At 43.2% G+C, this 15,622-nt stretch overlaps 1 protein-coding gene across 1 annotated transcript in view; it reads left to right on the top strand.

Annotated features, from left to right (window-relative positions):
• LOC121863719 overlaps positions 1-14,259 on the top strand; it is a 40,613-nt gene extending 26,354 nt beyond the window's left edge. Inside the window, exons 3-4 of the mRNA XM_042362462.1 lie at positions 4,766-4,948; positions 13,159-14,259. Coding sequence (XP_042218396.1) covers positions 4,766-4,948; positions 13,159-14,151 — 1,176 coding nt within the window. The 3' untranslated portion in view covers positions 14,152-14,259. The remainder of the gene's footprint in view (positions 1-4,765; positions 4,949-13,158) is intronic.
• The last annotated feature ends 1,363 nt before the right edge of the window (positions 14,260-15,622 follow it).

Here is a 15,622-nt window from a genome sequence, read left to right as displayed (position 1 = left end):
CACTGGTGCCTTTGTGCTGCTACAGATGCATTCACTTATCATATTTTCTATTTTTTTTTAATGTTGAGAACCAAAAAATTGCAAATTTTTTTTATTTTTTATTTTTATTTTTTTTTATTTTTCAAAATTGCATAAACGCATTTTTTTCCATAACCCGAAATTAAGTTCTAAGTTTGTAATTTCTGTAAGGGTGAAATTCCGTAACCAAAATTCCATAACCCAGGGATGCCTGTATCTTATTGGAAACGTCTCGTAGAGAATTTATTCGGGATCATTGTGGTGTCAAATTCATCTCTCTAACTCAATTAGAAGTTTAGAACAGATGCTGTGAGGAAGGGAGGTAGTGGGAGTATGGAGGGGGAAGGGACCATTGGGGGGTAAAAGTGACTGCACAAACACCCCCTTCTTCTCCCCAACCCTGCAAAGGGTCACTTCTCACCCAGTGCTTGTCACTGACTCCTGCCTCTCATTCATATTGTCATTCATGATACAATACAGTGGTCCCTCGGTTAACAGACACAATTCGTTCCAGAAGGTCGTTCGTTAACCGAAAATTTTGTTAACCGAAACCATTGTTTCAATGGGATTTTGGGTAATTGGTTCCAGCTCACCGAAAATTACATACAAACTAAAAATAAATGCAGTAAAGTACATTTACTTTGAGGTGTGCATGTAGAAGGCTCCTGGTTGATGATGATGATGATGGGAATTAGAATGGGGGTGGAGGAGAAGGGAGAAGAGAAGGCATTGGGGTGGAAGAGAAGTCACCCCATGGTGCCATTTCACCCATAAAATTTTAGTTCACTTGGTGTAATTCAAGATTATTTTCTTTAAATCAACACTGCACTGCATTATATATTGTCAATATGTAAAATAAACTTCAGAATGACCAATAATTGTACTGTAAATACGTAAAAATAGTTTATGTTCAAGAGAGTCTCAAGCAAGAAGCTTCCTCCACTGAGCAGGGACACACACTGACGCCATTTTGGGTGTGTTGAGTGGCTGTTTGGCGCACTAAAAACTAGTTCCCTGTACTTCAATTACGTTAAATAATTGTTAAAATGACTAAAAACTTTAATATAAGACTTGGAAAATTATTGAATAGTACAACCTTCTTGATATTTACTCAAATGGTAACGAATTTAAGCCCTAAAACCGATTACTGTATTGGCGGACTAATACTACAGCTGGTGAGCAGGCAAAAGCAGGCGAAAACATGTTGGGAAAAATTCGTAAGGAATTCGTTAACCGAAGTGAAGAATCTTATGGAAGGTAATTCGTTAACCGAGGCATTCGTTAAACGAGGGATCACTGTATTGTTAATTTATTTATTAATTAGTAATATACATGTACATTATTGTAATAATCTGTTCTTATTAATACTTATACCCTTCATATACAGTATTGAATATATCTCAGAGGTAAAAAATGTCATCAGGAACACATCTCCACATATGCAATGGTATGAAATTAATTTCTCTTCCAGCATTGGCTGTTAAGTTGTTGGATCTTTCCTACTGGATAGTGAAGCAGCAGGGACATATGTGAAATGACCCTTGATGTTACTTTTAGAATGTAAGAGAGAATCACGTTTGCAAAATATTCACATCATAATTTGCATTTACATTCTGTGGTAAACGGAACCACTCAACCCACCAGTAATTCAGCATGTTGAATCATCGGCATCATCATTATCACTGTTTAACAACCATTTTCCACATTTATTACCAATAATTCCATTATGGCAGTTCTCTATGTTGTGCAGCCTCTGGCAGCCTTTCCTCATCTTGTTTTTATCTTAAAGTAATTTTTTACAACCTCTCCCCATGTTATTCTTGCCCTACCCCGAGCTCTCTTTTCCTCCACATTCAGACTCAATTAGTCTCCTCAGTTATTAGCATGTAATAAGAACTGAGATGTTTTGTGAACTGTTGATTGGCAACCTATAGAGGTTTTTCTGTATTTCTAATGGGCAGAAAGCGAGGATGAATTTACATGAAGTGAAATACCTATACTAGTAATCAGAAGGAGGACTGTGAGATTCAGTATGCTATAGGACACGAGTTGAGAGATTAAAAAACTTTAAGGACAGTTAATTCAGAGCTGAACGGCAATAGTTACAGGAATTAAAATGGTTACCCATCTTCTGGATGGGCTAATGAAAACAACTGTTAATTTGAATCCCTTTTTAAGGAATTGAGTTGAACTTGAAGAAGATGCACTTCATAACAAAACTACAGTATACTCTTGATTTAACGGAATCCAATATCACGAACTCTTGATTTAGCAGAAGGAATTTTTTCCATTATTTTTCGCTCAATTTAATGAGCTAGTTCGTTCAATCTAGATCAATTCCGTTAATACGCTCATACCTACAGAGACACCTCAGACACATGATATGTACATAGAACCATTAGAAATATTATTAATGGCTTACCTTAAACTAGGGGGTTCAGTGTTTTTTTTTTTTTTCTATTATTTCCAAACTTTTTTCCAATTGATAGCTGCATTCTTTTGACTTTCTCCCCCACACCACCTCCTTTCTGAGACTTCTGAGAGATTTTCGGCATGATGTAAGAGGTCTGTCCAAAAAGAAACCAAACTATTTAAAAAACAAATTTATTGCTTCACTTACAACTTAATCAGACTTGTCTCCTTCAAAGTACTCCCCTCCACTGTTGATACACCGCTCCCAACGTTTTTTCCAGTTCTGGAACGCGTTTTGAGGGATGGTGCGCAGGTCTCATAGCGAATTTTCTTCTATCTCTTCTATCATCTGAAATCGGCGACCTTTCAGGGTGGATTTCAACTTTGGGAACAAAAAAAAGTCCGCAGGGGCCAAATCCGGAGAGTAGGGCGGCTGGTGGATGATAGACGTCTCGTGCTTCGCCAAAAAGTCACGGATAAGGAGCGACGCGTGAGCAGGTGCATTGTCATGGTGCAGCATCTAGGTCTTGTTTGTCCACGCCTCAGGCGTCTTCCTTTGCACTGCCTCCATCAAACGCTTCAGGACCTTCAAGTAAAAATCTTTATTGACTGTCTGACCACGTGGAACAAGCTCATGATGAACGATTCCCTTCCAATCAAAATAGACGATCAACATCACCTCCACATTTGAGCGATTCTGACGTCCAGATTTAGGATCGTCTTCGGTGGATGTTCTTCCCCTTTTGAAACGCTGGTATTACACGTGACATTGCGTACGGCTCAAACAATCCTCTCCTTCAGCCTGTTGCAACATTTGAAAAGTCTCCTTAAAAGTTTTTCCCAATTTGAAACAGAATTTCACACAAACACGTTGCTCTTCAAGATCCTTCATTGTTCAACTTGCAACAAATCGCCAAGTGCACTAAACACACGTTCACTCTAGCACGTGTAGCTCGATGACTAATTGACGTGGTGTGATGCGGCTAGTGTTAGACTAAAGTTCAAGGTCACCGCTACACAGCGCTCCCGTCGTGAGCACACTGCACCGGCTCGTTGGCACGCTATTTAAAAAGTTTGGTTTCTTTTTGGACAGACTTCGTATAAGCACAGTAGTTGTTGTCTGAGATGTAGACCGAGAGGTAGCAGTGAGCAACGTACGCAGTGGCGGCAGGACACAGACTTAGTGGATGTAAACAAACCCCACGTGCCAAGTGGCATATTTGGTGTGAAATTGAATGGAATCATGCTTGATTTAGTGACCTAGATCGCTAAATGGAATGAACATAACAGAAATTTCAATTTAAAGCTCGCTGGAGTTAGGTAAAATGGACCCTGTGAGAAAGCAAAATCCATGAGTTTTTCATGCCGGTGTCCCAGGAGTGTGCAAAATACATATACTGTATAAATAGCTATATGCATATGTATAACAACATTATGTATGCATAAGACAATATAATAAATAGGAAATGCATAAACATGAAATAACACTGTATGGACAATAGGTCCACACAGTGATAGTTGTGGTAGTGACAGTGTAAAGACATACCTCTGAAACATCAGCTGATTGGTGCACAGGATGTAAACAATCCCTGTACTGGACAGTACCTAATGAACATGCCCGGTACCGATAAGTATTTGTAATGTGTATAGGTACCTATACTGTACGTATAATTATATCCTTTTGTATTAAATTAGGTAAATTTTATTATTAATACCAACAAATGTTTGATAACAGGTCCATAAAGTGATAGTGAGTTGTGGTAGTGAGAAACATGATAGCATATAACCAGTAACTTGGCTTTGCCAGTACAGTAAGCTATTAAATCTGCAAAAATTATTTTTCCAAAATATACCTTGCTAATTATAGGGTGCATCTTATGACCTGGGAAATATGGTACTCTGTACTGTCCTGTAGTGTTGACTCCTCTTGATCCCTGGCACACAGCCTCAAATTTATTTTATTTATTTTCCATGGTATTCCGTGAGTTTCCAAGGAACGCGAGCTTTAAAACTGTGAGCTTTAAGGGAATACAGTATTGTAGTTGCTATTTCAAGAGGTTGTAAGGGTTCTAGCTGCATGGACTTTATCTGGCTGTTATCCTGATTCATCCGCTCCATTCTCAGACATAAAATGGGATACAGTATCTGGAGCAATTATCCAGTTTTATAAATGATCACATTGTAATCAACAAATTTTTCTTCATATTTCCTTCTTTTATTGTGCAATTTTCCTTGTGTTATAAAAAAATTATATAAATTTAAATTTTGCCTTTACTTAAAGATTTGTTAGTGTATACTGTACTTTACCACATACTATTTCTCTCTTTTCTTGTAGAGATGGGTGTGGGCATACCGCAAGGATTATATTACTGACATCAACACATATAATGGAATTGAACAACTTAATGAGACCCTTAAGTATTATTATCTGAAGAGTCAACATCAACATGTCTTGAGTGGACTGCTGGCCATTGTTGTGGAATATTTCGTGCCTCATCTTTACACCAAGTACTTACAGGTAGGTTACAACTGTAGACCTGTAGACCAAATAAATGTGCTGTGGAGTGAGTAAAGTCTCCTAAGAGCTGTATTTGTCAGCTTTCTGGATATCTTCCTTGCTTGAGTGACTTGACTGATGCACTGAGAGAATAGAATGATTTCAGGTTGTCAGAAAAAATGGAAAAATAACCTTTAATAGTAAATGCACAGAATTTCACCATGGTAGTATGCTTATTTTTGCAAGAATAACTTAAAATAGGGATATATAGGATTTTGAATTAACCAAAATTGTATGTGGCATCAGCATGCACTCTGATTGGTTGTGATGTAAGAAGCTAGTGGCAGAGCCTTCATTTGGTGATGGTGTGTGGGTGATACTGTTGAAGGTGCTCATAATGTCACCATGTCAGAGACTGTAAAGAGACACAGGTTGTGCTATGTGCCAGAGTGCTGATAAGACCACACCTGGAAAAATATTCATAACAGTTCCCAGGGAGCAGAGAGTCAGGAATTTGTGATGGCATGTTGTTTGTGGTACTTACCCGATACCTAAAGCTTGCATCTGTTGCTGTGAAGATCATTTTGTTGTCAAAACTGTCTTTAATATCACTAACAGATGCTAATGATAGTATGAACAGCTATATCATAAATGCTTCTCACACTATTTCTCTGAATATTTTAAAGTTCTTGGTCATATTATATACAGCTCCTCCCTGACTTACGACAGGGTTACGGACCCAAATCCAGGTCGTAAGTCGAAAATGCTTAAATAATACATTGAAAATCTGAAATGAGAGTCTCTTTTTCTTCTCAGCACCACAAAACTCTCACTTTTAAGCTTGCCAGCCATTTTATAGTGGATTACAAACGAAAATTTGTCTGTGTACTGACGTTGGGACTCAAAAATACGTAATTTGACAAAATTTTGATACGACTGAGGCAGATCGTAAGTGCGGGTGGTCGTAAGTCGAGTTGGTTGTAAGTCGGGGAGGAGCTGTATAGCTTATTATGTCATAAATTGGTCCATTCAGGTATTCCTAATATTTTACTTTTAAAACCCATACCGTATATCTCGGCCTATAAGGCGTCGGGGTGCATAAGACGGCCCCCCCAAATTTCCATTTAAAAAGTAGCTTTTGAGCTCTATTCGCTGTATAAGACCAGTACCCCAAATGTGACACTTACCCACTGACTCAGTAGTCCTTTACCAACCATCCTTGGTTTTTTAAAATAAGGCCAATTCACTTCAAGTAATGTCATCAAATGTTACCCGCTGGTGTAGTGTAAACACTAGTGACGTCACTGAAGCGTCTGCTATTTACCGGTAACTGGAACTAATGTCTGTGTCGAGTAAAATTTTTCCATTTACTTGAAATATATATATATATATATATATATATATATATATATATATATATATATATATATATATATATATATATATATATATATATATATATATATATATATATATATATATATATATATATATATATACATACACATACATACAAACATACATACACACACATACATACATACATACATACATACATACTTTCTGCCTCATTTACACACAATTGCAGTTTCAATTGTTCCTCTTACTTTGACAACACAACATACATACAGTATATTATTTCTCAGTTTTGATCTTTTTTTTTAATTTTTGTATTTATTTATAGTTAGTTACTTAAAATAAGGCCAATTCACTTCAAGTAATGGCATCAAATATTACCAGCTGGTGTAGTGTAAACACTAGTGACGTCACTTGAGCGTCTGTAATTAACCGTCGATAGTTTCAAGAATTAATGCACTCATTTACTGAATATTCTTTGTAAAAAAATAAAATTTAAATCAATTATTTATAGGAGATAAATATTATTATGAGTAAATATACCGATACCGGTATGCATTACTGACCACCTCCACGGCTAAAAATAGCCCAATCTCGCGGTCACTTTCCCTTTCTTGTCTCCTCACTGGCAAATGGGGGGGGCGTGGGGAGGGGTGTGTGATGATAGCTGTGTTTATTACAGGGTATGTTAGACAGGTTTATAATACATTTTTATTATTTTAATATACCGGTAATCTTAATTTGAATCCAGCTTGCCAAACGTAAGTTTCAGTATAAAATAATTACTGGTAGGACTTTGTGAGTGGCTTACGATGTTTCCATCACCACTCTTGACACAATATTTAAGATGTAAGAATTTTATATTTGTTGCTTAAGACGACCCCCTAACTTTGGGCAGATTTTTTTAATGTTCAAATTTCGTCTTATAAGCCGAGATATACGGTACATGGGGCATTAACATTAGTGTCAGAGTATCAACCCCTAGGGTGCTATAGTGACGAACCCATGGAATTGGAATCACAGTATATTAGTTATAATATATTAAACATAATACAGTAGTACAGTTTGCTCTAATCTTTCAAAATTACATGTAATATATTATTCTAATGCTGCAGCCTATTGTACTATTGTTGGGGTATGTGCCAGTTTGGCAGGAGTGTATCGGTCCGCCAACGGCCGCGGAGTTAGTTCCGGCTCAGACGCTTCGCTGTGAGGACATGTCTGTCTTTCCTTGTCACCTTCACCAATAAATGGACTATGCACGCAGCCTTTACTTACCCCCCGGGTTGGCACCCTAACATTGTGCAGTGTACTTCTGTGGGTGACCCAGAGAGAATGTCGCCAACTTATACAGTGGTATTCCTAGGCCGGGAGTGCTGCGAAGAACACAGTTCACACGTGGTCGTCGACGCTGGCCCAGTACCATCGCCACAGAGCAACGGCGGCTCACTGTGTTGGAGCCGGCCTGCTGTACCCTATGACCCCACAGCAGTCCCAGGCAACATGGCACCCACCTGCCCCGCCGATGGCCCTGGGCAAAGCGTCCATGGGCATGTCTCCCACCGAATTCAGGGGATGGGCATTGAGTGTCGCCACCTACAGGTATGGATGCAACTGGCCACAGGTTCTGGCAGCAGGCTACGTCTTCCTTCTTTGCTTCACGGAGGTGCAGCTGTGCATAGACGCTCGGGTGAAAAGTGTGTCTTTGATAACATGACGGTGGAGGAAACCATAAGGGTTATGGAAAGTATTGTGGTAGGCCCAAAGTGCATTGTGGGTGCATGGGCAGACTTTTTCGCATATATACAAGATCCCGGCGACAACGTGTCCATGTATGTGGTGAGGTGCAGATTGAAGGCTGCGGAATGCAAGTTTCAGTGCCCCTCATGTGAGTCTAGCTTGGATGACTACATGCTAGCGAAGAAACTAGTGATGGGGCTCGCTAACCCCAGTATGAAAGGTGAAGTGCTGCGCCGGCTCCCACTTTTAAAAAGATGTGGGCGACGTTAATAGTGCATGTGAGGTGTATGAGTCAGCAGAGAGAACTGCTTCCATGTTGTGTGCAGGAACCCGCCATTTTAAACCAGAGCTGCCGTCGCCTAGCAATGCCGGTATCCCTTGCACCCAACCTCAGCAACGTTGCCAAACGTGCGGACGCGGCAAGTGTGCTGGCACTTAACCTGTTTCAAGTGTGGCCTGGAGGGACTCCTCGCACGCGTCTGCAAGTCACCAGTACAAACCAGCGCCTATGCAAGCCCCTCGGGCACAGCTGTGGTCGCGGGCCTGACGAAGGACACGGCCTGTTTAACAGTGTCGATCAGCTGCAGCGGGGCTGAGGAGGCGCGGCAACTGGGCACCATAGCAGACACTGGCGCACAGGTGTGTCTGATCAGGCTGCAACACGTCTGTGCCACATCTCCGGGGGGGTCGTGAACATACTCGGGAGCAAGGAGTGCCAAGTCACCATGGGACATTCCACAACCAGGACGCACCTGTAATTTGCGAAAGGCATCCGGTCTCCGTACCTGTCTTTGCCTGTGTGCAGAAGGCTAGGCTTGGTGCTGCGCGACTTCCCCAACGCACCCACAGTAGTCGGCACTACGGGGCTCATCAAAGAGGAGCCAAGCGCTCCTGCCCGACCCATGATGCCCCCATGCGAGTTGAAAGAAGAGAATGTGGAGAGGCTGGAGAAGTGGTTCGTTGAGCACTTCGGGCGTACGGCATTTGCGGTGAACCGCACCCACCTGCCCGAAATGCAAGGAAATCTCCACCACATTAACCTGCTCCCGGACGCTAAGCCGTACGTTGTGCACACGCCCGCAACAATACCCCACCATTTCTATGACAAGGTTCGCCAGCAGCTCGAGGAAGACGTGAGGAGGGGCATCATCGAGCCTGTGCCTGTTGGAGAGCCGACAGAATGGTGCTCTCGCATGGTGGTCGTGCCCTAAAAGGACGTGCGGTCGCGCAGGACAGTAGACTTTCAGCGCCTCAACCAGGCAAGCCAGAGTGAGACCCACCACACCCTCTCCCCCCCTTTGACATGATCTCGAGCGTCCCGAAGCACACATTCAAGAGGGTGGTGGACGCATACCTGGGGTACCGCCAGATCCCACTTGATGACGAGAGCAAAAAACTCACAACGTTCATTACCCCTTGCGGCTGATTCCACTATAAGCGTACCCCCATGGGCCACTGTCCGGCGCAGGACGTGTTCACCAGACATTTTGACGACATGCTGGCGGACATACCAAGGAAAATGAAGTGCATCGATAACACATTGTTATATGACCGCAGCATCGCCGACGCGTTCTGGCACATGTACGATTTCCTCGAGACACATGCGAAGGGCGGGGTCACTCTCAGGCCCGACAAGTTTCACCTTTGCAAGAGGAGTGCAACATTCACGGGCTACCTTCTCGACTGGGAAGATTACCAGCCGAGCCAGGACCTCATCAGCAGCATCATCGAATTCCGCATGCCACCCAAGCCCACAATCACCAACATATGATCCTGGTTTGGCCTCGTGAACCAGGTGGCCCCGTTCATCGTTGTCGCGCCCCTGATGGAGCCCTTTCGCGACTTACTGAAGAAGCCCGCCAGCAAGACAGCATATTGGGACAGCCAGTTGCAGGCGATTTTCAAAGAGACGAGGGAGGCGGTGGGCAAACTGGCTGCGGAAGGGCTGCTGAACTAGGACGTCTCGTGGCCAGCAATGGCACTCACCGACTACAGCCGACAGGGGATAGACTTCGTTATATAGCAACAGTACTGCCAGTGCGTGACGCCGGAGACGCCCCTATGCTGCAAGGGCAGCTGGAAGCTGACTCTGTGCGGCAGTTGTCACCTGACGCCGGCTGAGAAAAACTATTCCACTCTGGAGGGCGAGGCACTAGCCATTGCGTGGTGCCTGAAGAAGGCCGCCTGTTTCTGCTCGGGTGTCCGGACCTCACCTTGGCCACTGACCATTGAGTGATGACGAAGATCTTCAAAAACAAGGAACTCAAGGACATAGGCAACCCACAGATACTTAACTTGAAAGAGAAGACACTGATTTATTCGTTCCGCATCAAGTACCTGCAAGGGAATGGCGACTGTGCAGCCGACACCCTCTCCAGGTACCATATACTGTGCAGCAAACATGACGAATCTGACAGGGAGGAAGATGAGGCCGTGCGTGCATCATTAGCAGCCGACACGGCTTGTGCCATGGAGGGCAAAGACGCATTTGTCGTGGACCAGCGTCTTGTGGAGGAAGAGGCCGGGCGCGACGACGAATACAGGCTGCTGCATGCCCACGTGTTGACCAGCGATTGGGAGGATTGCAAGAATGGTGAACCGCTCGCTCTCCGCCCCTTCTACTGACCTGGCATAGACGCGGATGTAGAGCACAAAAGGCGTCAGTGCCAGGTGTGTGAGCGGCACACACTGTTCTCCCCCGCAGAGCTCCTGATACCCACGCCACCGCCGGAGTACCCATTTGAGCAGGTCGCGACCAATCTGTTCCAGCTGTACAGGCACACGTACCTCGCATATGCGGACAGGCCCACAGGATGGCTGGAGGTGGAGCACCTACCGAATGGCGCCGCAAGCAGCAAGCTGGTGTCCACCCTCAGGAGGCTTTTCAAAAGGTCTGGTATCCCTGAGGTTCTGTCGTGTGACAGGGACCAACTTGATGAGCGCCGAAATGTCAAAGTTCTTCAAAGACTGATGTGTGATGTCTAGGGTGTCGTTAGCGCATTACCCACAGTCCAACGGCCGGGCCAAGGCCGCAATGAAGTCGGCCAAAAGACTACTTACTGAGGGTCTACACGGGTCTATGGGACTCCTTAGACACGGACAAGGTTGCGAGGGCCCTGATGCAGTACCTGAACACACCACTGCAGGACTCAACGCATCCCCGACACAGCTCTTCACGGGGCGACAGCTGAAGACTTGGTGCCTGACGCCAGGCAGCACTACAACGTCAGCAGGCACTGGGGGAGGTCGCTGAGGAACAGGGAATGCGCGATGGGGCGCACCAATGAGAACATGTCCCGAAGGGTCAACCTGACCGCCCACAACCTCCTGTCTCTCGTATCAGGTTAGCGGGTATGAGTCCAGAACTAGGAGTCGGGGCAGTGGGACCGGTCGGGGGTGGTGGTGGAGTCACCGGCCCCCAGACAGTACCTTATGTACATGGATAGCAGCGGACGAATGACGAGCAGGAATCGCCGTCACCTCCACCCTTGACGCCCACCGCCGCGCCAGAAGCCACCCCAGACATCACAACAGCTCCCACGCCACCCGCCGTGAAGCCCGAGTGGACAAAGTGCGCTCCCAGGCACCTTTAGGATTATGTCTCTTAGATGTGCCGATTTGGCAATGGTGTATCAGTTTGCTAACGGCCGCAGAGTTAGTTCTGGTTCAGACGTCTCTCTGTGAGGACATGTCTGTCCTTCCTTGTTACCTTCGCCAATAAATGGATTATGCACACGGCCTTTACTTATCCCCTGAGTTGGAACCCTAACAACTATCCAAACGGTTCTCCCCACCTTAACACACTCTGGATCGCCTGCAATTTATTTAATGAGCCTGTCACTCATGCACTCTTGTTGCTATCAAGTTTATCTAACACTTCAATATTCTATGCCAGTCATGACTTTCTTCACTTTCTTTGCACCAGATGCACTACCACCAGTTAATGGCCGTTTGGGAGCCATGACACTAATAATTAATGTTAGAATTTCTCTCAGACGAGACTGGCGGGCAATGCAGAACTCTCAAATGAGACTGGAATGAAAGAACAGCTATGCAGGATGCAGCATAATGCCATGCCGTCACATCTTGGGGACACCCGTGGTTTTTAGAATAAGCACCTTACCTTTTTGTTATTTTAATAGATAACCTCTGAGATTGTTTTGCGGATAGTCGAATTCGCGAGAGTTGAACTTGCATATGTTGAAGTACAGTACTGTACTGGTGTATAAGTGAAAAGTGAGAGTTTCCTGTTGATTCCTCTTTGTGCTGTACCCACATCATTGCATCAGTCAGTATAAAATGCACATGTCAAGAAAGAGTAAACCAGGAGGAAGATGATGATGTACCCGTAATCAGAAAAAAATATAATGTAAAAAGTAACAGTTACAGAATAAAAAGTAAAAATAAGTGGTGGTTAGGTGCGCAGTCACCAAAATGTTTATATACCCTTTTTTCCTTGCTATTTTTTTGGTCCTGGAAGTCCCAATGTGACTGACAAACAATGGACAGATGTAATGTACATTGCTTACAGCTAATATAACTCCATGCTTCCTCATCCATTAACCTGAAGAGGCAACCTTTATTTGCAAGTATCTCTTTTAGGATGATAGTTGCAGTGGACAGGTAACAAATAAATGGTTCATCCAGGGCATCACTGTCTAGGTATTTCCGGAGTTTTAATACTGTTGACTCAGTGGAATATACACAAATCACCTGGTCCAAGTGAAGGTGGGTTCCATAGGCATGACTGCCTGTTATGGCCAGTGTGGATACTGTTTACTAAACCTTTGGTACTCAAGAAGGCATTGTGGCTGGCATTGCACTCCACTTCCTTCACTTACCCAACTTATAAAGTTTGATACTCATTTAGACATTTACAGTTGTGTGGACTGGGAGTGCCCTGGGATGAAAACAGCAACCCTCAGGACAAGAGGCAATTTGTGTAAAATGGAATTCCCAGGATAATTTTTGGTTTTATGTATGTGCAACAGTTCATAATTATATGTACAGTAGTTGTAACATTTTCATATAGGTTTAGCAATTTTTCCTGGACAAGTTTTACTTGTGTGTTCCTTTACTGTTTTTCTAGTTTGGTATAAAAATATATAAGTAAGATGATTATTTGTTGTTTACAGGAGAATGCTGAAGAAGACATAGACACCAACATCCCAGAGGAGGCACCAGTTTATGAGCAACCTGAAGAAAATTTTGCGTTAAAGTGCCGTGAAGTGATTGACCACATCCACAGTTACACGTATCTTTTGAATGATCAGTTAATATTACAAGAACTTTATGAATCCCTTTTGATTACATATGACACTGTATTGGATTATGCTGAGGGTAAAAGAGAACCAACAGTAAGACAATTAGATGATCAGTTGCAAGCAAATCAGGTCATAAAGGTCACAAAAAGATCCAGTCTCAAAGAAAAAAAGAAAAAAATCTTGAAGGTTCCAGTGGATGACAAGGCTTGTATTATACCTGAAACTTTTGAAGTGTTAGCACCAGATGAGGAAAATAACAAATTAGGTAATTTTGTAGTGGAATCAGAATGGAGTCAACCTCAGACTGAAACTGTTGAAACTTGTATCACTTATGAAACAATTTTGGAGGATACTGATTGTGAAAGAGAAATAACACTAGAGGAGAAAGAAGGCACATTTGAAGTGAAGCCAATCCAGATTATTAAAAACTCAAATTTTATTCAATCAAAAGAAATTGAGAAAAATATTGTGAACTGTGTAGGTGGAAAGACATGTGTAATGCCTGGAATTTTTCAAGTGTTAGTGCCAGTGGAGGCAAATAATAAAACAGGTGATGTAGAGGAAAAGAATAGTGTAGTGCCAGAAACATACCAGGTGTTAGTACCAGTTAGGGAGAAAAATAAACTTGGTGATCTTGTGGTTGCACCAGATTGGACTCCATCTCAAAGTGATGTAGCATCTTATGTGACAATATCAGACACAAGAGGAAAGAAAAGAAAACGTGAGGGAAAATTTTTGTCAGTCAGTCCTGAAAAATCGACTAAGCCAATTTTTAAGGTTAACAAATCGGGTAAAAACCATCCAGAATCAGAAGAAGTAACAGAATCAACGATTACTTTATTTAAAGCTATTTCTCAGAGGTAGAAGACTTGCACTTGGGACCAACCAATATTAACCCCTCATACCCTGGGCCCCCTTCATATAAGCTGTCCTGGCCTGTAGGCACCTAATTGGATAATTTTTTTTTTTTTACATCTTTCCTGTGACAACCGATTCATTGTTCCCTCTTGGCTCTGGATATTCTCACCATTCAGTTACTGACAGGATGGCAAGGAGAGAGTGTTGGCCTGTATCAGCACAACTCATGGATTAAATGTTTTCCTGTTTTTTGTACAGGAAAACATGGATGTATGAACTTCAAATGTGCTAATGCTCTCTTCCTGGGACAAAGAGGTACAGTATTAAATAATAAGGGGGGCTAGGGTCTTAGTTAATGTAATATAGAAGGACCCTTTTTAGGGGGGGGGCATGGTTAAATATTATTGTATTAATAACAGTTACAAGATTAAGGGAGCTTACTGAGATTTACTTTTTACTTTTACTTTACTTTTATCCTCTTTGTAACTGATCGGCTCGTTAGCCACTTGGGCAGTCGGTCATGTCTCTGTCATGCACTGTTGGCAAGTACTGAGCCTACACTGGCTCCTGAATGTATCTGAACCTGCTCCAGTGTTGGTCAGGTCTGGTCTTGAAAGAACTCACATTCATTGCCATCATAACACTGGCAGATTGTTCCAAGAGTTCACAACTCTCACTCCGAAAAATTTGCCCTCACAGTTTTCTTGACTTGTGACTTCTTCAACCTTGAGCTGTGAGACCCCTTGTGAGGTGGGCGTCCGCCAGCTCCTGGTATGGACAACTCGACTGAGTAGTGCCCTCTGTAGTATAAGCTCTAATTTCTAATCTGTGGATAACTGAGGTGCTGAAGTGCAGGCACCAGTCTGGTGGTCCTCCTTTGGACATTTCAATCAACTGACAGTCTGTAACATATCTCAGGGACCAGGTGGGGAAGCACCTCACTCTTAAAGATTGTGATGAGGGATGGACCATTTAGATATCTGAACTACCTTCTTATTAGACCTACTAGTTTAGTTGCATGATTCACCTTCTGAATAACTTCCCATTTCTTATCCCCACCCACCAGTGTGATCTTGAGAGGGTGGGGCTTGTTCTCCTGCCTTTGCCTTGGCCTCCTCATGTCATGAGTGGGAGCTGACAAGTTTAGAGCCTCTTCACAGATATTCTGAAATTTCATCTTATGCATTTTCCTAGTTTCAGCTTCCTCCAACTGACTCTCAGGGACTCCAAACACTATTAATTTGTTCCTGCTCTCGAAACGTTCCTGTTGTTCCTCCTCTCCCATATCAGTAGGTCTACTAGTTGCCATCTCTTCAACACACTTCTGTAGAGTCCCTAGCTGCTGAAGGACCTGTTTGGATCCCGCATTACTCTCCATCACCCTCTATGACCCTGCTGCAACCTGAGCATTGCTCCTCTTAGCTACTTCCTCTATTCTGTCAGCTACTTCCTCAGTCTTAGTGAGGATCTCTTTCCC

This window comes from Homarus americanus, unplaced genomic scaffold (assembly GCF_018991925.1).
Source record: "Homarus americanus isolate GMGI-L3 unplaced genomic scaffold, GMGI_Hamer_2.0 scaffold48354, whole genome shotgun sequence".
Lineage (NCBI taxonomy): Eukaryota > Metazoa > Arthropoda > Malacostraca > Decapoda > Nephropidae > Homarus > Homarus americanus.
The sequence above is the reverse complement of the archived record's forward strand: the minus strand, read 5'-3'. Positions and strand labels throughout refer to the sequence as shown.